At 39.9% G+C, this 23,029-nt stretch overlaps 2 protein-coding genes across 4 annotated transcripts in view; both read right to left on the reverse strand.

The window, feature by feature from the left end:
* Positions 1-303: 303 nt before the first annotated feature.
* Positions 304-13,624, reverse strand: LOC146690502 (solute carrier family 22 member 4-like). The gene is made up of 11 exons (XM_085435609.1): positions 13,135-13,624; positions 12,000-12,218; positions 9,491-9,594; positions 9,066-9,220; positions 7,173-7,344; positions 5,807-5,933; positions 5,627-5,727; positions 4,431-4,645; positions 3,539-3,721; positions 3,205-3,340; positions 304-2,565 (listed from the first exon to the last, which is right to left on the reverse strand). The coding sequence occupies exons 1-11, from the start codon at positions 13,342-13,344 to the stop codon at positions 2,463-2,465; spliced, it is 1,725 nt and encodes a 574-aa protein (XP_085291735.1). The 5' UTR covers positions 13,345-13,624; the 3' UTR covers positions 304-2,462.
* Positions 13,625-15,958: 2,334 nt separating this feature from the next.
* The window catches only part of znf385b (zinc finger protein 385B), a 64,933-nt gene continuing 57,862 nt past the window's right edge, over positions 15,959-23,029 (reverse strand). For 2 of the 3 annotated variants that reach the window (XM_085435611.1, XM_085435612.1), the window contains exons 10-11: positions 22,251-22,346; positions 15,959-22,127 (exon numbers count right to left, since the gene is read on the reverse strand). In XM_085435611.1, coding sequence (XP_085291737.1) covers positions 21,858-22,127; positions 22,251-22,346 — 366 coding nt within the window. In that variant the 3' untranslated portion in view covers positions 15,959-21,857. The remainder of the gene's footprint in view (positions 22,128-22,250; positions 22,347-23,029) is intronic. The other variant, XM_085435613.1, reaches the window with a different exon arrangement.

The following is a 23,029-nucleotide window of genomic DNA, read 5'->3' on the forward strand; positions in this document are numbered from 1 at the left end:
GCCCAGAAATTCAGCTCTTACTGTGGTGATTGCAAAGGCAGGAAAGGACTCTTGTTACTCATTATAAAAAACATGTAAAGCATGTTAAAGGACAACATAAAAACAGCTGGCTTTATGATTTACATATTAAAGGGCAAACTTATTTATCCAAAAGCATTTTAGATAAATAAACATAAGATCACTTTGCTCTTATGTTTTGAAGGATGTTAGTTAAAAAGTTTCAAACACACAGAAACCCGGATAAACTGATGTGGAACTCCTAAACTAATCATTATGTGAAACTGTATAAAACGGTCATTGATCTGAGTTGTCATGGAGTCTTTATTTGTGGGTTAAACATTTTTTAAGAGGAACAAGTTTCCACACAAAGTTTGATAAAGAACCTTGAAACTGAATAAGTAAAAAAAAAAAATAGAAAAACATGTAGAACAAGTTAAAACCAAAGAAAACAGGTGAATGTATGTTTCACATATTGAAAGAGGAAGGATAAAGTCCTGTTTTGTAGTCAAAACAATTTGAATCCTTAATTTTCTCTTTGTCCCTTATGTTTTAAAAGACAATACACAGTTTCAAACACACGGAAACATGTGAGAACAATGAAGAACAAACTTCTGAATTAACCATTATGTGAAACTGTGTGAAAGTTCATTGATTTGAGTTGCTGCGGAGTCGTTAAATAAGAAGCTGAAGTGACTGCTGTTACTCATTAAAACTGAACAAAACACGTACAGCAGGTGCATTCACATTTCACTTATTACATATTAAAAGAGGAAGGGTAAAGTCTTGAGTCTCTGTGTAAATGTTTGTTGATTTGTGGTGTTGTGGAGTTTCTATGATACCAGGAACATGTTTCTATTAAAGAATACATGCCGGGTTATTTCAATTTGGTGGCTGTGGCTGCCACTGAGGACAGATGGAGCTGTGCTGTAGTACAGTTCATGTCATCAGTTGCAGATATGTTATAGTTTAGAAGCTGATGCTGAACAGTTTGGCCTTACAGTTGACTTGAATGACAGTTCTGATCTATGCAGAGCCTAAAGTAATGTAATTAAACATATGAAGTGTCAAAACTGCTGTGCAAAAGCTCTATTCTTGGTACTTTGTTTTGCCAAAACATAAGAAAGAGGAGTAAAGATGATTCATTTAAATTACTGCACAAATGTTACAGTTTAAAGTTCCCATTTGAACCCACTTATTTGGAATTACCAAGCCTGAACCATTCAGATAAGACAGGATGGGTCTTTGCTGTCACGTTGTTTACTCCAAATTCTAGCCCAATCTTCTAAATGTTTTGGGATTCAGAAGATACGTTTTCCAACCTTCTGATGTCCAATTTTAAATCCGTGCAAACTGTTGCCTCCGATTCCTGTTCAGCTCACAGGAATGGAACTTGTTCAGGTTTTCTGCTGCTGTAGTCCATCTGCTTCAAGGTTCAATGTGATTTTTGTGCACACCCCTGTTGTAACAAGTGATTTACTGTTGCCTTCCTATCAGCCCAAAGCAGCCTGGCTATTCTTTTCTGACTTCTGGCAGCAACACGGTATTTTCACCCTGAGAACTGCTGCTGACTGGATATTTTCTCTCTTTTGGACCATTTTCTAGAAGCCCAAGAGATGGTGGTGCAGGAAAATCCCAGTAAATCAGCAATTACTGTTCAATTCAGTTTAATTTAAATAGGAGCCAACTCAAAGGTCTTTATGTTGTAAGGCAGAGAACCTACAATAGAAATTTCTGAAATACTCAGACCAGCTAGTCAACACACCAGATTCAAAGTCCCTTTAATCACCTTTCTTCCCCGTTCTGAAGCTCAGTCTGAATGTCAGAAGACCGTCTTGACCATGTATACATGCTTAAATGCACTGAGTTGGTGTCTTATCACTGGATGATTAGATATTTGCATTAACGCACAATTGAACAGGTGTACCTAACAAAGTGGCTGGTGAGTGCATACCCAGTGGCTAATTGCTATTTGTGTCTGAGCAGTTTTTAATGTCATTTTCTGATAATATGTCCTGCTGGACTGAACCAAGGACTGAACCAAAAAATTGCAATCTAGCAACAAAAATCTTCATCTGAAATGTATATTTTCTGATCTTTATTTCTTAAACACATTCACATTCATATGACTGACAATAACGTTTATCTCAAAGGCACGGGTGTTTTAAACGATGGAGGGAAAAACGCTAAACTAGACCTTCATCGTGGTAAACTTTTCCCCCCTTTGCTTTTAAAAGGTAAAAAAATTACACTCATTGTGTATTAGCTCCCCTTGCTCTGTAATGTGGAGAGAGAAGCTGCTATATTGCTGGAGATTCTACGGTTTCTCTCACAGTCTTTGAAGATGATGGAGACAGAAAACAGTACAACCATCTTGTCAGAATGGACTAAGGTCTTTTGTTTCACATTCTGTTGTTGGTGGTAGTGTTGGTGAAGGCAGCTTCATTCATTTCTGTGTCCGAGTCTTAAAAGCGCGTTGAACAGATGATCTCAGGCAGAGACGTTTGGTCTTTAGCTGATTTCATGTCATCCTTCTGGGGTGGCTTGAAGGCACATGGCCACCTGAATCTGGAAGCAGATGAAAAGAGCTGTGTCAGTACGGCTGATTCTTTGTGGCTTTTTTTTTTTTTTTGCCTTTTTTGTTTTATATGGAAAACACCAATATTTTCTACATATTGCTAGGTCCATATATATTTGGACACTGACAAGTTCTATTTTTTTACTGAAACATGTTCCAAATATAGTTATATAATAGACATGGACATAATGTATAAACTCTCAGCTTTCATTTATGGGTATCCACATTCAAATTGGGTGAAGGGTTTAAGGGTTTCAGCTATTTAACAGGTGCTACCCTCTTTTTTAAAGGGACGAAAAGTAATTGGAGCCTTTGCTCAAAGGCTATTTCATTATGTCATTATCAATTAAGTAGATAAAATGCCCATCTGAGAAATTGCTAGAAAGACAGAAAGTGGTAAACAGTGGTGGATGATCGCAGGATTGTGTTAAAATGCTTTCGTTCCTCACATTTGCAATGCTTTGTTCAGCCCATTGAATTAAAAATGAAAGTCTGCACTTCATCTGCATCTGAGTTGTTTCATTTACAAACCTATTGTGGTAATGTACAGAACATTAGCGCTTCAAATATGCCCCTGAAAACAGAACACAACCCTCAGTAAGAGCAGTCATAAGGTTGGACAGACTTACCTCTGAATTGCTTGCATCTGATCGATGGTGTCGGGAAGCGGCTCTCTAAAGGTCTCCGGAAGAAAAAAGCAGAGCACGACACTGACAAGTGAGAGAGAACCCACAAGCATCCACGGCAGGAACTCGTAGAACACAGCTGCGGACAAGACCAAAGCAGATTATACAAGATTAGTGAAGTTAGTCTTTGTCTGCTACAGACTGCATCACTAACCTGCAGGTCAGTTTACTAAGTTTAGAGACAGGTAGCTAAGCATTAAGGTTGTTTTTGTTTTTTTTACTTATTTTCAACACACCAAGACTTCCCTTAAAGATAATCTGAACCCAAATATCTCACCCAGCTGCAGTAGGTATGGGGAAATAGAGGATCCCACTCTGGAGAGCATGGCACAGGATGACATCACTGTATTTCTGATGACTGTGGGAGAGAGCTCTCCAGTGAACATGTACAAAATGCTCGTGCCAACCAGAACACCAAATTTACCCAGCAGCACCAGGAACAGGGTGAGAGCTGGATGGCCTGGAGGGAGGGGAAAGAGCGTAAGCTTTTGAGGATGGAAACAAATTATTTAGAAACACTAACCAATAGTCAAAGAGCCTTCCCTCTCTTAAATGCCAGGCCAGATTTTCTATATATGTTATTTTCCAACAGCAGCATGCAGGTTGCAAACATTTAAGGCATATTTTACACATATTTTATAAATGCCCATGCTATACTATTGTTTGATCTGTGATTTTTGTCTGTTTTTTGGGGGTTATCATGCATAATAAAGCTTTTGAAGCTATAAATGACATGTTATTGTCGCGAAGTGAAAATCATAGTACACACACTTTTAGAAGGAGTACTAGGAGTATAAATGCACTATAACTTGGTCATTTTAGCCAGGTAGTTGGTGGTTGCTAGGCAAAATGTTGATGTCATAATATCTGATATAGATAAGAGCCTTTAAAGGCTTGCAGTGTACCTGTGTGTCAGTTTTGTGTATTATCTGATGAAGAGTGTTTTCGAGCACTACTGGCATATTGGCCCAGAGATGAACTTGTGACCTGTCCAGTCCTGCTTCTCACCAAAAAAGGCTCTTAAGAAAATCAAAGTTACTCTGGGGCTTGGCCAGACAAACAATTATGGGTTCAAAATATTTATTGTTTAGATGAATTAATGATTATGTTCACAAAGAGAGTGAGAAAAGTGCAACGGGGGAGTACTAGATTATAGTGGTCTCACTCACTGTGCAGAGTGACCTGGATGAGGAAGAGTGCTAGCGCCCCCAGCAGGGAGAAGCTGATAAAAGACAGGCGGCGGGACAGCCTGCATGCACTTAGCCAGCTGACAGTGTATGCTGGTAGCTCAACAGCTGACAGCAAGAAGTAATTCAGGAAGGGGTTGCCATAGAGTGTAGACATATTGAATGACAACCCAGAATAGGTCACATGTGTAGAAAGCCTGCAAACAACAAGAGAAAAAATTTAAAAAAAAAGAGAGAGAAATTAAATCCTGTTAGCATCACTGAGACGCTGTAATGTCGAATATATCAATAAACCAAAACGTCGGTGACGTAGAAACTTGTCCAGCTCACAATCTATCGCTATTCACAGGTTATGATTATTAAAACAGCAAATGTGATGTGAACCTTGACAACAATTTGCATGAAGACCCATTAGATCAGGGACGGCCACATACAGCCACATTGATCTGAACTGGGATGAACCAGGGAAGCACCTCTTTCGGTCAGTTCTGTACTAGTTCTGAAAAAACAGGAATTTCTCTATGTTTTGATTGTTATTGTTTACCTATTACTTAATTACTTGGGTGTTGTACGAATGACAACAGGGGGTGTCTCTTATCAGTAGAGAAAAATTGTAAAACTTAAAATACAGTTAAAAGTCCAAAATGTCTGCCATCATTCACATTTTATAAAGTCATCCAATGGGCCACATTGTAGTCTTTGCAGTGCCAATTCTGGCTCTGAGGCCTTATGTTTGACACCCCAGAATTAGATGTTCATTATATGTAAGTTTAGTTAAATTCTGAACAATTCTGTAGGAGGAGGAGTGAGTCTTGTGAATTCTTGAGGGGCAACTGGATGGATGATGGATGCTTCATTACAGGATGAGCAATAGCAGGGTCCGTCGGCTGGAATAGCTAAAACTGCAAAAAAATCAAGTTTTCATGAGAATGGCACTAAAGGAAAGGTCACTGACTGTTCAAAGGGTTCAAAATACATCCTGATGATGTCAGCATGTCCAAAGAGATGTTGGCGGCCACAGAAGTCACTAGTAATGTCCTCCCTAGTAACCTTTAAAACATGGATTACTTCCTTTTAATGTTCTTGCTCCGGAATAATGAAACTATCAATTATGCTATACTGTAGTTAGCAAGAAATCAGTTCCTGAGAGCACCTGCAGAGGAGAAGGTTCAACTCACCAGAGAAACCAAAGTATGAGTGTGACACTTCGAATGCTTTTGGCCTTTAGGAGGTCCAGGAAATTGAGGGTCTCAGCCTTCTTGCTATCAGACTGTTGAACCTACAGTGACAGAGAAACGTCATTGCAGTGGCCACAATAGTTTACAGTGTGGAACAAAGTTGATGTCAGAAGCCCTTACATTTGCAGAGAGGAAGATAACAGGAGGAGCTTCCACTCCGTTCTCCAGAGCCGCTGACCTTAACAAGCGTTCTGCTTCTTGCAAACGGCCTTTAGACACTAGCCAGCGAGGAGACTCTGGAATCAGCCTGGTGGACAGACAGACACAAATCTAGATTGTCTGCAGTTCATCAGTCAAGTCATCACTTAGGTGAAAACACATCTACCTGAGTAGACGGAGACAGTGTTAATTATTCATTAAGTTGCTGTTGAAATATATAAGTTCAGAATTTATCTCAGAACAATAAGAACACCTGTAAAATTAGTGAAAATGTACTCCAAATAGGTGTAGATGGCATAGTCATGCTAAAGAAAGGTATAAAGTTTCACTTCAAACACACATTTAGTGTTTGCTTAGTTGATCCACAGTAGAAATACAACATCCATGCTGAAAATAAATGAGCAGGAATGTGTGCTAGACGTCAGCGGGTTTGTCTTGAGTCTACAATCCTGTTTGCAGTATTCATGATCAGGATCTGAGCTGGGGCAATGAGGGTCCACTCCGTTGGTAGATAATGTGATCAGAAGGTCACATTCATTATAATATTTGCAACCGAGTGTGAAGTGGCTGGGATGACTGAGACCATGCTTCAGTTCCATTTTGGTGGTTGTTTGTCTTCAAACTAACTATTGCTTTCTTTGGGTATTTCTCAATCTAGAATACAAGTGATGGGAACATGGACTATGAGATGGACAAGTGCATTTGTGTGGGCTCACTTGTAAAATGTGTGTTATGTCAGGTCTTTGTAGTGAACAGAGAGTGGAGCCAGAAGACTTTGGTTTACCAGTTTATCTATGTTTGCACCTTCAACTATGAAAACAAGTGTGACTGAAAGAATGGGTAAGAATGCAAACACACCAAACCCATTTTCTGAACTTTAAAGGGTTTGCCCCCTTTAATGATCTCATACAGCAAAATCCAGTTTTGCAGAAATGAGCATCTAACATGGCCTTCTAGGCATGCCCAGCATGAAGGAGACCTAGAGAGATTACATATCTCTTTTGTCTCAGGTTCCCCCAACAAGGAAGCAAAAGGACATCTGGATGAGTGGAAGAAAGTGATGGATGGATGGATGACGAACAGACACTAAGGTACACATTTAGCTTAATGTTGGTGTTAAGCATCAGTGTTGGACAATCGTACATGTTTTCGGTCAGAAAGAAAAATCTCATGATAGGCAATGAAAATGACCTAAAATACTTTTTACACTGAAGCGCATTTACACAAATTCCTCAATATTCTGTCTATCGCACACTCTCCATTAAGTCTAACTATGAAAATGTCACCAGCAAAAAAAAATCTTGATAGTGTAGTGAGGTCATTTTACCACCAGAGGGGGAGGCTGGCCAGCCCAGGCAGGGCCATTAACAGCGACAGGTGTTTCCAGTTTCTGAGCAAGTAGGCAGTAGCAGGAAGCAGCAGCATACCAAATACATACATGAAAGGTAAACACATGCTGGCGTAGAGAACTCTAGATGAGCCAGCGAGGATCTCTGAACCTGTGGAGAAATTTCACAAGAGGGCAGAAGTTGTTTTTGTTTTTTGTTTTTGCCTGTCCCGTTTGGCTCTTTTGCCATCAGAATTATTGTCTAAAGGCGAAGAAAGATGCCCAACGGATTTACTTTACCAAATGGACCATCCCAGCCTTGCCGTAATGGTCCATTTGATTCACTTTTTATTATTTATTTTATTTTATTTTCACTTGCTAAATACGGGACAGATTTGATTGGGGAAAAGAAAGGGGAGAAAGAAAGAGGGAAAGAAAAACAGCGGGGAAGAGGGACGTGGATAAAGGGCAAAAAACAAAAACCAACAAAATAAGCAGACAAAAAATACATGTCACGGCGGGGTGCGCCGGTGTGAAGAATGAGGTAGACCCAAGAGCAGACACGGTGGAGACAGAACTAGGTTTCCAAAATAAGGCAAGCCTTTATCGTGGCTGAAGGCATAACAAAAACACTAGGGAACACTGAAACTGGGAAAACTAAGAAGACAGAGAACACTGTGTAAACTAAAAAGGCTAAGACACTCTGTGAAGGAACTATGGAAAAACTATAAACACAGAGTAACTAAGCAGGCTATGAAACACAGTGTCACAATAGGGGAAACTACGAAAATACAAGATGAGGATAACAGACGATCTGACACTGACACAAAGACACACTGGGCTTAAATACACTGAGGAAGTCATCAAGGAATTAGAGACAGAAGGGGAACACAGCTGGGAGGAATAAGACCTAATGAGACAGGGGGAACAAAGCTAGAAACTCTGACATAAGACAGGAACATGAACCTTCAGAGTAAAACAGGAAACAGGACACCACTAAACAAAGACGCAGACATGACACTGAGAGACAGACTAGACACTGAACTAAACCTGGAATAAACATGAGAACAAAAAACCTACGAACTAATCCCTAAACAAGAATAACTGAAACAGAGTCATAATCATCATTATCATCATAATAAGAAAAGAATCCAAAATGCAAAAACACACCAAAATATAACAACTCAAAATACTGGGTCAAACTGACCCAGAACCGTGACAATGCATATATCAATCACCTGGATCACCTGTTGAGAAAGAAAAAAGAGAAAACAAGCAGAAGAAAAAAAAGAGCAACATAATAAACAACATCACGATGATCTATGGGAATATAACAGTAAATACTAAATATTAAACATTATTGTGCAGCACGTAAGATCGACAGCGCACAGTGTGCTTTGAGGTAGGAACCAAAAAGGGTGTAGTTTGTATGTGTGAGCACCCGTGTGTACACCTGTGAGCATGAGCGCGCTTGTTTTTAAAAGGTTCCCTCATGTAATGATCTGCTAGAGGGTGTGGGGGGGCCACAGCCCCGTCCACCAGCGCATGAAGCAGGTATGGAGGAGATCAAAACTCCAGACATCCAGAGGCCCCCGGAACACAAGAGACCAACAGAGGGGCAGCTGCGCCACTATCCCAGAAAGAGCTGAGGAGAACCCCAGATGAGGGGTCACTCAGCAGCCGTGGAGCAGAAGCCAGGGGGGGGGGGGGTTGCAGTGACGTGCCTGTGAGCTCCGCCGGCAGCCAGTTGTGCCAGAGTGACCGAGCCCCAGGCCGAGAGGCAGAAGTTGTTGATTAAAAGGTTTATTTTTCAATGAGATTTGATTAAGAAAGCAGCAGTACAGCATGCAGCCAGTGGAAAGTAGTATCCTGAAAACAAGAGAACACACTTACCCAATACAAACAGAACTATGTAGCTGGTGAGCTGACCCATGCCAACCATGAAGAAAAGCACAGCGAAGACGGCCCAGGACTGAGCAAATTTCAAAGCAAGGCTGAAGATACTAAGTGTGGCAATCGCACCAAAGAGAACAGGCTTCCTGCCAAACCTTTAGCACAAATACAACAAAAGCGCAATCAGCCACATGAGCACATATGTTCTTCTTTTTATATATTTATGTTTTTGGTTTTTTAAAAGGAATAAAGCATTAGCAGCTAGCATGACCACTATCCAAGAACGCAACATATTTTATTTAGTACAGTGTGAGCTAGCTCACAGCTAACTAGCAGACTTGTTTTAATGAAAAACATTGCATTTATGCTAACTTTAGAGACTTTAGAGACTATAACTTTAGAGAATTGTTGAACTGTAAATTTACCGGTCAGATAGCTGTCCAGAGAGGAAACAGCCACAAAGTCCTCCCAGAAAGTAGATGAGAGAGGTCAGTGGCTGTTTCCACCGGTTGCCACACACAAGGTTAAACTAGAAGACAAGGAAAACATATAGATATCTTGGCGTCATTCTAGACCCCACATTATCCTTCAAGAGTCACATAAATAAAGAGTCCCAGGTACTTAAATTTAATAATCGAAATTTTAATCATATACGTAATAATTTAAATATGAATGTTGCAAAAACTTATTTTTACTCAATGATCATCTCTCATATCGACTATTGTTTGACGTCCTGGTCACTTGCTTGTCCAACAACACTTAAAACTATTGAAAACATTTATAAAAGAAGTTTAAAACTACCTGACAAAAAACCGACTTCCCACCACCACTGTCATGTGTTAAAAAAACATAAATTACTGAACTTCAATAACTTAGTGAAACTTAAAAGAGTGTGTTTAATATATAAAGTCTTACACTCCCTTGCTCCACCACCACTAAAGCAGTTCATTAGGCATAAAGAAAGCTCAGACAGGACCACTCGAGCTACAATCTGAGGAGACTTGTTTATACCCTACAGACGGACAGCATTTGGGCAGAACGTCCTCTCTGTTAAGGGAGGCCATCTGTGGAACAGTCGTCCTCAACCAGTTAGAGAATGCTCTACACTCAATTTGTTTAAGGCAAAGGTTAAAAACGGGTTATGGACAAATCAAGTGTGTGATCATGTATGAGTTGTATAGTTTTAATGTTTTATTTGGGAACAGAATGGTGTGTATGTGTAAGTTTGGTGATGGAGTTTTTATTATGAATGAATGATGAATTTTTATGAATTATTATGTCTATTTTTTTTATGTTTAAGGACAACAGATGGAAATTAGCCTTTGGCTATAATCTGGTATGTTTACATTCATGTCATTTTTTTTTTTTTACATTTATGTTCATTAACATGCACTGTCCTAAATAAATAAATAAAATAAAATAGATATTCTGAAGCAGGCATAAAAGCATAAAATATCGAACGCGTACACTGGAATATAAAGCAAACAGGCGAATGTAACCTGCAACTGGAAGGGGACTCAGCAAGCTCGCAGGCCACTGCTCGGTCTCACAGTTATACAGAGCACTACTTTCTGTCTTCCAGCTGTCCCTGTGCAGACTGTTAGCTTCATTAGCATCCATGTTGCTTTGTTTAGATGGGTTTGTAACATCAGTTTTTCTCTGTCCTGATTTTACTCCTCAGGCTGTTTGATTTCTTATTCCTGTCACTGTTTGTATGACCACAAGTGGCATAAGGCTAAGCTAACTTTAGAGGGTTTCCTCAAGCAAAAGCTTCTCATAAATCACTGTGTGGTAAAGGATTCGATGTTGCCTTTACTGACTCATCATCTACATCGCCTAGTTGCCCTGATCTATGTCTCCTGCCTGTTTTCTTGGCTGACTGTTTGCCCGATGTTTTGCTTTCAGGTAACTTTTATTGGCTGAAACTGTCTGTTTGAAGTCGTCTCTTTGGAACCATTATTTGTATCCTGACTTTGTTCAAATCACTGTGTGGGCTTAACACACCACAAAAATAAAATTCAAATATTGTAATTTACACGTAAATTTACTAAGCCATCCTATTTATTTATTTATGTATGTTTGCCTTTATTTATTTATTCTATGTTCCATCGATGGAGTTGCTCCTCCTATCCTATCTGCAGTCATTTGAGGCAAACCATCAACTGGCGGCTATTGTAACAAGCTCCAGCTGGTTTTACAAACAGAAGCTGGCCAAATCATTAAATCCAGTTATTATAGTTCTATATTTTCTAGTTCGTTTTCATGTTGATTTCATTTAGACTTTTCAAAATTGTTTTTATTGTTCGAGCATTTTTAGTTTTAGGTAGTTTTTTTTTTTCTTGGTTTCTGTCTCAGTTTTAGTCTTTTCAGTTATTATTGTATAGAGGGCATATGTAAAGGGCAAGATTTAGAAAAATTATTACAAATGTTTCAATAAAAACAGAGAACTGTTTGAAAACAGTCTTGAAGACATCCAGAGTCTCAATAAACATGTCCATGACTACTGCATCAGGCAAGTTTTAAATAACAAACTAAGATAAAACTAAGATTTTTTTTATTTTAGTTCATTTTCCAAATTCACAAAATCGTTTCAGTTTTAATCTTTTCGTTTAAATTGCTATTTTTATTTTAGTTAACTAAAATGTTTGTTTTTTTTACCCTTCCAGTTTTAGTTTGTTGTTACATTTTAGTTAACTGTTATAACCTCGGGACAGATTGCATCCCAGCTAAATGTGCTCCAATATAAACACTAATACAAAATAGTGAGGGGGACACTTGACTTTAACAGTGAAAATGGGGGGGAAACGAAGTATATATATATATATATATATATATATATATATATATATATATATACATATTATTTAACCAGGAAGTCCTTTGTGATCCAGGGAGACTTGGATCTGAACAATATCATTTAGACAGTAACAGTACCTCAGTGACTACAGTCGACTCGTAGTGCTCTGTGCTGTAGATCCATCCATCTTTGCACTCCTCCTGCTTCAGGCTGGACAGCATGACCCCTGCGCTTGCTCCGAGTGCAGAATAGTTGTAGATCTGGCCTAGGTTGGGTCTGATTCCCAGCTCAGACAGGTTTTGCACCAGGTCCAGCTCATACCGGCTACAACTGCTTCTTTCCAGCTGCCCGGCCACCTGTTGAGCAGGAAACAATATATTTGTTATTGCCAACTTGCACTGCAGCAGCAGGGAGGTGACATGTGCCAGAGCAGGCTACATCGGTTCAGGTTAGACCAGTTCTGACAAAAGTGAGGATCACAGCTGGATCCAGAGCACCGATATAAAGTAAAGTTTCACATTGCCTTCACATTGTGTGTGTATATATATATATATATACACACACACACAATGTGAATGCTTAAACTTTTATTGTTAAATTGTTATTATTTTCTTTCCTCTACATTTATGCATCAGCACAATTTCAATTATTGTCTGGTGTGACATAACAGCAACAGCAGCCACACGCCCCTGCTGTAGTTTTTCATTGTTTTACTGTGAGAGATCTGAGCGCTCCGTCCACCCTTGTCTCATTGCTGATAACAGTTTTCATTGAGAACAGCTGAGAACGAAATCTTGCATGTGTAGCTTCTTAAATATCAGTTTCACTGCTTTGCGAACAATAGTTACTTTACCTCCTCTGTGCTGATATGTGTGTGGGAGTTGAAGAAAAATGAACAAACGTGAGGACAACATGTTACTGACAAAGTAACCGTCATGAGCTTGTGCAGTGCAAGAGACCAGCAGGGGTAAATGACTTGGATATCTTGTTGCAGATTTAGGTGAGCTGACTGTTTTAGTGCGAGGCTCTCTCACGCTTATATTACAACAAAGTAATTCAACTACAGCTGCAAACAGCAGAGGAGCAGTGGGCAGAATAAAGGGCTTTTGTCATGTTTGTTAGCAGCAACCATCAGACCCACAACAACTGTGTAAACAGGTAAAATTCATCTGCACTGACAGAAATGACACAGATGACTATAAAGATTGTGTGTGAATGAGTGATTGTTTTTGACTACTCTGTGAATTACATCCAGAATCATTCAGTTCTTACCTGCAGTGGGATGCTGGCCTGCATCCAGTCCTGGCTCAGGTTCCTGTGTGCTGGGATGTAACACTGGTGTGGGGGGGTAGCCAGCAGAAAGATGACAGACAGGATGTTGTACCCGGCAGGAAGACAGGTGACACACAGCAAAAAGAAGACTTTCATCTGAAACCGGCCCCACGTCCCAAGAAATGAGATGGATGCCTCATAATCCTGCATTTTACTGGCCTCTGTTGTATTCTAGTTCACTCTGCTTGTTACTTCTCAGCCTTTAGTGTATTGTCACTGAAGAAATTCAGTCACAAATGATTAAAAAAACATTAATACTGTCACAATAATGTGCATACAAGTGGTAAAAAAAATACCAATAAGGAGGCCAAATTAAAATATGTGCAAATCACTTGTGTTGCGTCAAAGAGAAAAAATCCTCAGCTACTGCTGCATTGAGTGCAATATATCGTGGCTGACTTGATAGAGTTATTGTCAGTGTAGTATCAGTGTCAGCTTCCGTCTGGAGGAGCTCGCTGCTGCTTCAAAACTTTTATCCCTGGCAAGAAAAAAGAACTCCACCTCTAACTCCTCTCATTCTCCTCCTTAAAAATCTGACTTCACATTGAAGCTACTCATGACAACTCATCATACCAGAGAGAGAGAGAGAGAGAAAGCAGGCAGCTGAGGAAGAGACAAAGTGCCTGTTTTACAGGTGAAAGGTCTAAGCAGAGCGAGTGCAGCATTTAGACAGTTGCAATTTATTCTTTTCTTTTTTTTTAAATCAGGTTCTTTGGTTCAGGACATTCAATTTGAAATAATAAAAAAACACACTACATTAACTCTCTGAGCACTAGGTTATTATCAGTGATGATCCTGACTCTAACCATGTTTTATCAAATTTGTAATTTGTTGTTGCTACTTTTTGTGTGTCTCCAAGTACAGGGTTAGGGTTTCGCCTATTGTCATCAAACCAGATGACTTACAGTGCCAGATGGTCCCTTTGAGTAGGTTGTTTTTAAGATTAACTGTAAATATTACATAAAAAAAAAAAAGAGAGAAGTTGAACGATTTAATGACTCTGGTGTTTGTCAGTCCACAGTAAAGCTGCTGATTGCTGTTCTTCATAGATGCCCTGCAATGTTACCGAACAGTAACATTGATGAACCTCAGAAACATGTGGCACAGTTTGAATTTGCAACAGAACATCTGTTCTCTTCAACATGTTTTCTTCAACACTTCTGGGATTCATTGTTCTAAAGCAAGATGCCCACACATCCCAACACAACAAAGGGACTATCAGGTCCTGAGGACCATCGCTGGAGCAATCAGAAAACACAAGCAATCCAAACAGTGACAAATGACCATCTGCAGGCATCCTGACCTCAGCAAGAGCCTGGCAGGTATCGGTCAACCTCGAACAGCAGCTGAAGTTCCCTGATCACCCTGCAACCAGACGTTTTTGTCTGGTTTCATCTGTCTGAATCAGATGAGCAATCTGTGTTTCTGGAGCTTGTGCAAAGCTGCTGAAAGAAAGCTCTCCAAGGACACTGGACTGATCACCAGCTGTGAGTAGACAGGATGGTGAGCCAGGTGTCTGCTGGTGGAAGCTGGGTGCAGGGGTTTTATGGTCCATTCTCATGGCCTTCAGAAGTTTGGGCATTAAAGTAGAGAGGAAGATGTCTCCAGACAGATGTTTGGACACAAACCCAAGTTTGGATGAAAGAAGTCACTGTGTCCCAACACCATATTATGGAACAAGTGCATTATATGAGGTTGGGTGATTCAACAGGATACAGGAGAACCTCAAGAACCAAACATGTTAATCAACAAAATTGTTAAATAAAAAAAAAAGAAGAGGAAGATAAGATGTTCAGCAAGCACTAGGACGCTTCATGCAGAATGTCTGTTTTACACACTAGCTCCACTACCAGGATCTGAATTGGCAGTTCTTCTAGGCTAAACGCCTTGCTGTCATGTAGACAAACCAAGCTCAGAAAACAGACACTAAAGCCTCTTCATGATTTTATATTTTTTGTATATTTGTATATATCTGTACAAACATTTTTGTCATCTGATGTGTTCATCAGACAGTGAATGTTAGAAAGAAAGCACTCAGGTTTTGTCAATGGATTTTGGGAGGTGTTTTAATAATAAAAATTTAAAAATAAACCTTTAGAGGCTGACTTATCTGTTTTCAAACATCCAGACCTGAACTTTGACAACGGCATTGCCCAGTGGATGAGTGTATGAAAATTCAAATGAGCAGGTGCATTCAGATGGAACAGTCTTTAACCCACCAAAGTCCATCCATTTGCATTTGAGCTAGTCTGCCTCCTACGTGCTGTACCCAGCAGCACCCTCACCTAAACCAAACAGAGTGGTATCTCTGCTGTGTGAGAAAGGGCAACTTCAGGATGATGTCCTGACTTCATTCACCTGACGCTGAGTTTACGTGCCAAAACAACTTATGTTTGATCAGCGACGAAAGCAGGAAATTAAAGTGCCTACAAGCACATATTGATGATCATTAGATCATGCCTATGTCAAAATGTTTTTTAAATAGCTTAGTTCAAGTATCTGATTTCATGTTGCACAATCAAAAGAAAACAGATGGACTCTACTGTTGGAAAAAACTGCAGGGAGAGTAAAACCACTCTGCTGACCCACGTGAGTTAGCTTTCAGCAGGACTGTTTTACACAGTGCTGCTTTAAAGCATCATGACTAACATAGGTATATATAACAAAAACATTTGGTCATAATTCAGTGTTGCGTAGGGTCTGTGTGACAGCGTTTCTTCATCGAAGTCTTCTTTTACTTCAAAAAGAATAAACACGGCTGATGTAGGATATACAGCAGTTTTTAATGAAAACAATTTTTTACAGGAATAAAATAAGAGAAATGTTGCATAATATAATTTGCATATTCACATCATAATAAACAATTTTCGTTAAAAAAAGAAGCTGACAAGGGTTCTCTAAAGCAGGAAGACTGGAATATAAAGGGAGACATCTTTCACATTCATCTCTGAGCGCACTTCAAACATTTCCATTCAAGGTCAACCGTGAAGGATTTGAATGAAGAGGGCTGGCTAAATGTATCGAAGCTGAACCGTGTGCGTCACCAGTTTTTCCTTCCCACTTTCAAACCTGAATGCGCTTTTAAAATATATTTGGCGAAAATTGACAAATAACACATATAACACTCCACCAAACTATGTTTTGTAGTTATCTCAAATATATGAGATGCTTAAAAAGAAAAAGAAGAAGCCCTGTGTGTAGTAGTTTGGGTGAACCGCTCCTTTAAACATTTAATTTACTTCACTGTTTGCATGACATTGATGTTCATGGAAATGGGCTCTTTTGTTGAAAGCAAATAGTCAACATTTATTCCAAGAATGCACACACACTCAAACACACTCACCATTTAAACAGTGCATCCCAGTTTAATTCATACCAGTGTTGCAACTACAGGCCCCCGAATGTAAAGTCTACCAAGCCTTAAGTGCTGAGAAAAGCAGCATCTGATCAGTTCAATATTGCACCCTGATGACATCATGGGACAGGAAGTTGAGAACAGCTGATTTGATGTAGAAGAGTCAGACAGCCATCATTAACACAGATTTGACACACAAGAACTGAAGTAAGTTACTGAGCTGTGAGATCAGTTACTGCATAGAAAACACACACACACACACACACACACACACACACACAAACTGTTTGTTTGTTACTGGAAGACTGAGAGGCTTCAAGTTCTTCAGGAAGAGGCAGGAAGACATTTAAAATACTGACCACTTGAAAACACAGAAAATTCAATATTGACGATGACGATTTCCAAATGTGAGGGTTACTGACTTTTTCTGCTCGTGTTTCTCTTTCTGATACAGTCTTTTAGCTGTGAGGCCTGGTGTGCTTTTTTCTTGCCATGGCAACAAAAGTATTTACATAAAAACAGCGTAGTGACATTCACACCAATGCTGTAAATGTGCTCGTGTTAGCTATTGATCATTTCTAAATGTGCTAAATTTCTAATTAAGTATATGAAACCAGAGATAACCTCCAAAAACCAAAGAGAAAGAAACCATCCTTTAATAAGCACTACTGTTTCAAGCAGTGAGGGAGGCAGAAGAATATTTGAAACACTAGAAAATCATTGGACAGGTCTAACAAAGCCAAAGTCAAGAGGCAACTCATGCTGCTGAGAGTTTAAAAAGAAGACTAACACATAGAGTCAGTAGGTGTTAACACCCAATGCAATATGAGGATAGGTTTGAAGCAGTAGAGCCATTGCAGTCCTGGAAGGAGCTCTGGGGCTGTCAGCAGGGCATGCTGGACTTCCTTATGTGTGCTGTGACTAACCTCTTTCCAATCCCAAGCAGCTTTATTGCCTGAGACAAGGAAAAGGATGCATCCTACAAGCGGTGTCAGCCAGGCTCATGCAGCCTGAGCAACATCTTAACTGGATGTCAAAAAGCGCCGTAGGTGGTGGGATGATAAGGTCCTCACAGACACCACAAACAGACTTCCAGAGGGTCAAAGCTAGTTTTCCACTGTCCTCCACTTCTGACTTCAAGCTTCTGACTGACAGAAAAGAATTCAGACCTCATAAAGAAGCTTAAAGAGGTAGTAGGGATCACACTCTAACCTATCTAGATGTACAAAAACTTCCCATGAACTGCAACAAGCCAGGTTCCAGTGTCTGGTTGTTGAGGCCATTTCCAAAGTATAGTGTGCGTCCTCATTTCTAGACTAAAGTCAGCTGCTGTGGGCAACATCCATGTGGAATTTCCTACAAAAGACTAACTTCAAGGTCAAAGGACTAAAGAAAGCCAATGAGGAGCTACAGCAGCCAAGACTAGCTCAAGAAGGTGAAGCTATGGAAGAGTTCCCAACAAAGCATAGAGGACACAGACAATGCTGCCACCAGGCTATCATGTGAAGGCCACCACATGCTGCGCTTCTGATGTTTACATCACCCAATAACCCTGTAGAAGAAATTAATGTAAAGTTTTAAGAAAATGAGCACATTTATCCAGTAGTAGACCACTTTTACCATTAAAGGATGGGTTCACATTTCCTCAAGTCTACTGTAACACAGAAATCACATGTCTGTGAGGCATTGCTCAGTGTCGTTGATAATGTTGTCCGTACTGGCTGCAAATAAAATATGAACCCATCCTTCAACTCCAAAGTCATTAAGACTGACACCAGTGTTAATCTGACCAATCACATGCTGCCTTTTACCTGAGCGGGCACGTGTTCCTCAGGTAGACCTGTCTGCACAGTATCTGACTGCTTTCCTGTGACATCGCGTTACATCAGAGTATTTGTTATACAGTTTGATGAGGAGACACCATGACATCATTAGTAACATTAACATTTTCTCTGGTTTCCAGTGCAACTGTGAAAACAATAACCTGAAGGTTAAAAGTGCTAAAAGAAGCTATCTGCTAGCAGTACACCAGACTGACAGCCAAAAGTCCTGCTACTGCCCTCTAGAGGCTCCAGTGCTCAGTGTGTTGGACAGAAAAACAAACATATTAAAGCATTAAAAGTTCATCTGGGACCCTGTGAACAGTTTGTGTGATAATGCTTGCTCAAAGGCCCTCTAAAAGGCTTTTTCCCACATCCTTCAACCACGTCTCCTTAAAGCTTCATCACATGACCTGAATGACTGAAACGGAAAATTGAATTAAATTAAACAAAAAAAAAATCGATTAATGCTTACATAAATCAGCAAATGCGACAGCACCGTAGCACCCAGACATTACAACAACATAATTTAAATGTAGGAAACATACACAAGATGAAAAGTGTACTTTAAATTGATCATTTTTTCATCGAGCCTCAAAGCTTTGCACCAAAACAAGATAAATAACCACCCCGTCAACAAAGAAAAAAGAAAACATACGAACGTCATTCTGAATGTTGTTCTTCTTTGTTTATCAGGCAGCACAGAAATTCAGCAACAGTTAGTTTAACCTCCTAGGACCTGGCGTCCACATATGTGGACATCACATTTTGGCTTATTTAGACCAAAATATTCAATTTTGGTGTACAGGGGCCTGATATCCACTTACGAGGACATTATACTGCCAATGGTCTATCGAAATTTTAAATGAATATCCTCATATGTGGCTCTCATTTTTCTTAGAAACAAAAATCAGGTAAAAAAAAATAAAAATCTGGTAATTCTTTGTTTTTACATTCATCGGGTCCCAATCAGCCCAAATATCAAAGAGAAATTAAAAATGCATGTCGTGGAAGAGTTCGGGTCTTAGGAGGTTAAAGACAGGATTTGACTATTGTTACTCATTAAAACTGAATAAGTAACGAAGCACGTAGAACAAGTTAAAGCCAAAAAAACAGGCCCCTCTGTGTATCACATATTAAGCAAGCCGGGGTAAAGTCGTGTTTTTACTCAAGGTTTTGTGGCCAAAAAATAATTTTCACTTTCCTGTTGTTCTTGGAAGACTGGATAAATATCCTGCGATGCTGGCGTGTATTCACACACTCAGTGGGTTTGACAACACAGATTTTTCTCTGCTCCTAGATCAAGTCTATTTTTATTATCCTGGGTAACAGAGCTGGACTATAAAGAACAAGTGAAAAACACAAAAACACACCTCACCCAAAGCTCTGAGATGTAGCTGGAGGTTCAGAAAACAGCCAAGAAGTGGACCTTTGAGTGATGATGAAAAAAGGTAATATGAAGGCCAAAGAAAGCTTTAAAAGCTAATGGGTTCATCGTGCACCTTGAGATAACCATCCCTGGACCAGAGTGCTAAATGGACCAAAAGTCTTAATTTAAGCAGTTATTGAAAAATCAAGAAAAAGCTTTAGGTAAATATATACAACACACAATGTAAAAGAAATAATTAGAGCACAAAAATAACCAGAGAAGCATTAATTAAAGCTGTAGGTAAAAGTTTGTTTTATCGATTGAGAGTCCGTGAGCTTATTTGCAGGTTGTGGAAAGTTCTAGTAATGTTTTAAAACGTCTCTCCAACTCTTCAGCTTTCAGAAAAGTTCTGCTCAGATGCTTCAAACTCCAGAAAGTTCAGTGACAACAGGAAGGTTCAATAAAACAAAAGAATCAGACAGAAGGCCCTTTTCTCCATCCAGAGTCCAAAATCATTTTTCAACAGGCAGCGGAGACAGGTGGACAGGACACGGGGACACTAGTCACACATTAGTCACACAGAAAGCAGAAAACAGTCGGAGACAATGATGAGCAAAACCTTTGGATAACCATTAACGGTTATGTGACAATGTTGATCCGAGAAGCTGTCTGGTTTAAACTGCTTTTCATGTTTCCACTAAAGAATATATCTGCTTTAGTGCAACTTGGTGAAGCTGTAGCCGCCACTGAGGACACAGAGCAGGATGTGCTGTAGTGCTGTGTCAGGTCATGTCACCAGTTGCAGATGTTTTACACTTTTTAAGGATTTTAAAGCTGATTTTAGTATTTACGTAGCTCACGTGTATCAAAATGTAATTGTTTTGGGACAAAAAACAGAAACATTTTACAAATTGAATTGCATACTTGCCTGGCAGTTTGGATGCAGGGAGATATTAGAACTGAACAACAGGTGAATAAAAAGCTATTTTATTTATTTCTGCTCTTTTTTTAAGGAGAAAAGTGAAATTTTTGGTCAAGTTTTTATACATCAGTAACCAAATAATAAGGTTTTAATGACATCACCAAACAGATCAGTAGGTCAAACACTCGCAGAGGCTGAAAACAGGCCGCCTGTTCAACCAAACAGTTCACACCACCGTGTCCCCACTAATAAATAAAACCATGTAGGTTTTATTGTAAACCATGTAGGTTTCGGAGCTGCACAACAGGACGTCTAACTGTTTTTAGAGTGTTTCATGTGATTTGTTGACAATAAGTACAAAATGCTGTGTACTCCATCCAACTTTTTTTTTAACTTTCTTCAGGAATTATGTATATGTGAAACACGAGAGTAGCGTCTGAGTGAGGGCACGCTGACAGCTGCAGTAGTGTTAGGTCACGATAGACGACGTCTGCTGAGTTTCTGACGTCTTATTTGTGCTGCTAAGCTCCTCGAGCAGGTGATAGAACAGCTCCTCCAATCCTCTTCAAACTCTGAGGGAGAACCCGAGCTGGGATCTCGAGCAAAATGTTCCCATCAGCTTTAGTGTCTGGCCTCATCAAAACGTCCAAACTTCCTCAAAACCTACCCCCCAAAAAATCAGTAACAGCACTGTTACCTGTGTTGGTAAGAGTTTGGGAGCAGGTTCTGGGTTGTCTTTAGATTCAGTGTCTTGTCAGCTCTGACAAATCAAAATACATTAAAAGCCTATTTTTTTGGCCAATGCAGGCTGCTAAAAACGGATATTTGTTCTCGACTTGGCTTTCTCTAAGGTGGGCCCTGTGTTTTAGATTTTGCAGGTCTCTACGGTCACTTAGTGCTTTCTAAACAATGTTGAGCAACTTCAGTATTTTTTGGTTTCCAGGAACTTCACATGTCTCAATGAAAGAACTCTTTTGTTATTTTTTATTCTGTTTTTTCGTTCATCCAGGTTCAGGTTATTTAAACGTACATCCCCTCTTCTGGTCGGCAAGAGGCAGTTCACAGTTCACAACTTTCTTAGTGGGGAGGTTGCAGGTTTGAATCCCTGCAGTCTTAATGCGATGTCTCCCATGTCCCCGTAGTGGCAACAAAAAGCATGTCAAAGTTCGCTGGTATGACTTCCCGCTTCTGCTGGCATCAGTACGGCGTGAAGAGAATCGATCCTTGGCTCGCTCTGATTGGTCCAGGTGCTGGACGGAGGAAGGAGGCTGTGAAAAGGGGGGAAGAGGCCGGAGGGCGAGGGTGGATAGAGATCGCAGGTGTGAGGGGGGAGGACGTGGGTGTGAGGAGGGGGGAAGAGGACAGAGAGGATGGAGGGAGTGATAGAGAGGGGGTGAGCGGAGTAGATGGTGGAGCAAAAGGAGTGGAGAGGAATGAAGGTGAGAGCGCAGGCTTCACCAGCTCCTTCTGAGCAAACATGGAGAAGAGAGGAGGAGAGGAAACAAAGAGACATCGATGAAAAAAAACAGAATGAAGACAAAAGTAAATAATAATACTTAATTAGAGGAAGGGAGGTAAAGAGACACTCACAGTGAGTGAGCCGCGCTGCTGTTTGTTGTAAGGACTGTACTTGGGTTTGCTGGGTTTTCCTGCCACTCTGTCCTTGTGCCTCCTGCTGGAGATGTGCTGCAACAACAACAAACACTGTCACAGTGAAAGCAAATCTGAGGGCAGACAAGACCAACAGCAACCGAGACTATAAACTGCACAAGAACAGAAGAACCTGAATGAAATTAAGGATCAAGATTTCACAATGATTCACAAACTAAAAGCAACCAAGTATGTAGTTCACTAGTGTAAGTTCATTTGTCATTTCAGGTAAAGAGTTGTTAAACACATTAGTCGGATAATGTACAGCAAAAGGCCTTTCCAGGGGTTAAAAACCAAAATAAAATGAATAAACATTAATTTTCCAGTTGTAACTGTGAGAAGACTGTTTTTACTTTAAACTTTAAACATAAACTGAAACTACATTAAAGGTACAGTATGTGAAATCTCACCACTAGGGTGTGCAGCTTAGAGTCAGTTGAGTTCGACTTTCTTATCCCTCACAATTTAAGTGCATTATCCTAGCTACGGTGGCCACTGCATGACAAAACTCTGGCCACAGTTCATCTGTAGTGAGTGTAGGCTGTCAGTCCACTGTTTACCTCAGATGTCAATATGTGTCTATTTACTCTGCAGGACGCTGTAAAACCTTGTGAAAGGAGTCCAATATGACGACGATCACTTCTGTGACAGCAATGCTGAGGTGAATTGCTGGTTTTACTGAACCTTAGTATTGTGTAGCAAATATTTGAGTGTATATG

This window comes from Copadichromis virginalis, linkage group LG16 (genome assembly GCF_057382275.1).
Source record: "Copadichromis virginalis isolate Kocher_CV1m ecotype Utaka linkage group LG16, C_Virginalis_male_GT1.1, whole genome shotgun sequence".
NCBI classification, from domain to species: Eukaryota; Metazoa; Chordata; class Actinopteri; order Cichliformes; family Cichlidae; genus Copadichromis; species Copadichromis virginalis.

Excerpts from the sequence above, each read along its gene's own strand:
- LOC146690502 (XM_085435609.1), bottom strand. The coding sequence starts at position 13,344 with ATGCAGGATTATGAGGCATCCATCTCATTTCTTGGGACGTGGGGCCGG. Across the intron at positions 12,219-13,134 it reads AGGCCAGCATCCCACTGCAG|GTGGCCGGGCAGCTGGAAAG; the intron begins GTAAGAACTGAA and ends CCTGCTCAACAG. Across the intron at positions 5,728-5,806 it reads TTATCTTCCTCTCTGCAAAT|GTTCAACAGTCTGATAGCAA; the intron begins GTAAGGGCTTCT and ends CTGTCACTGTAG.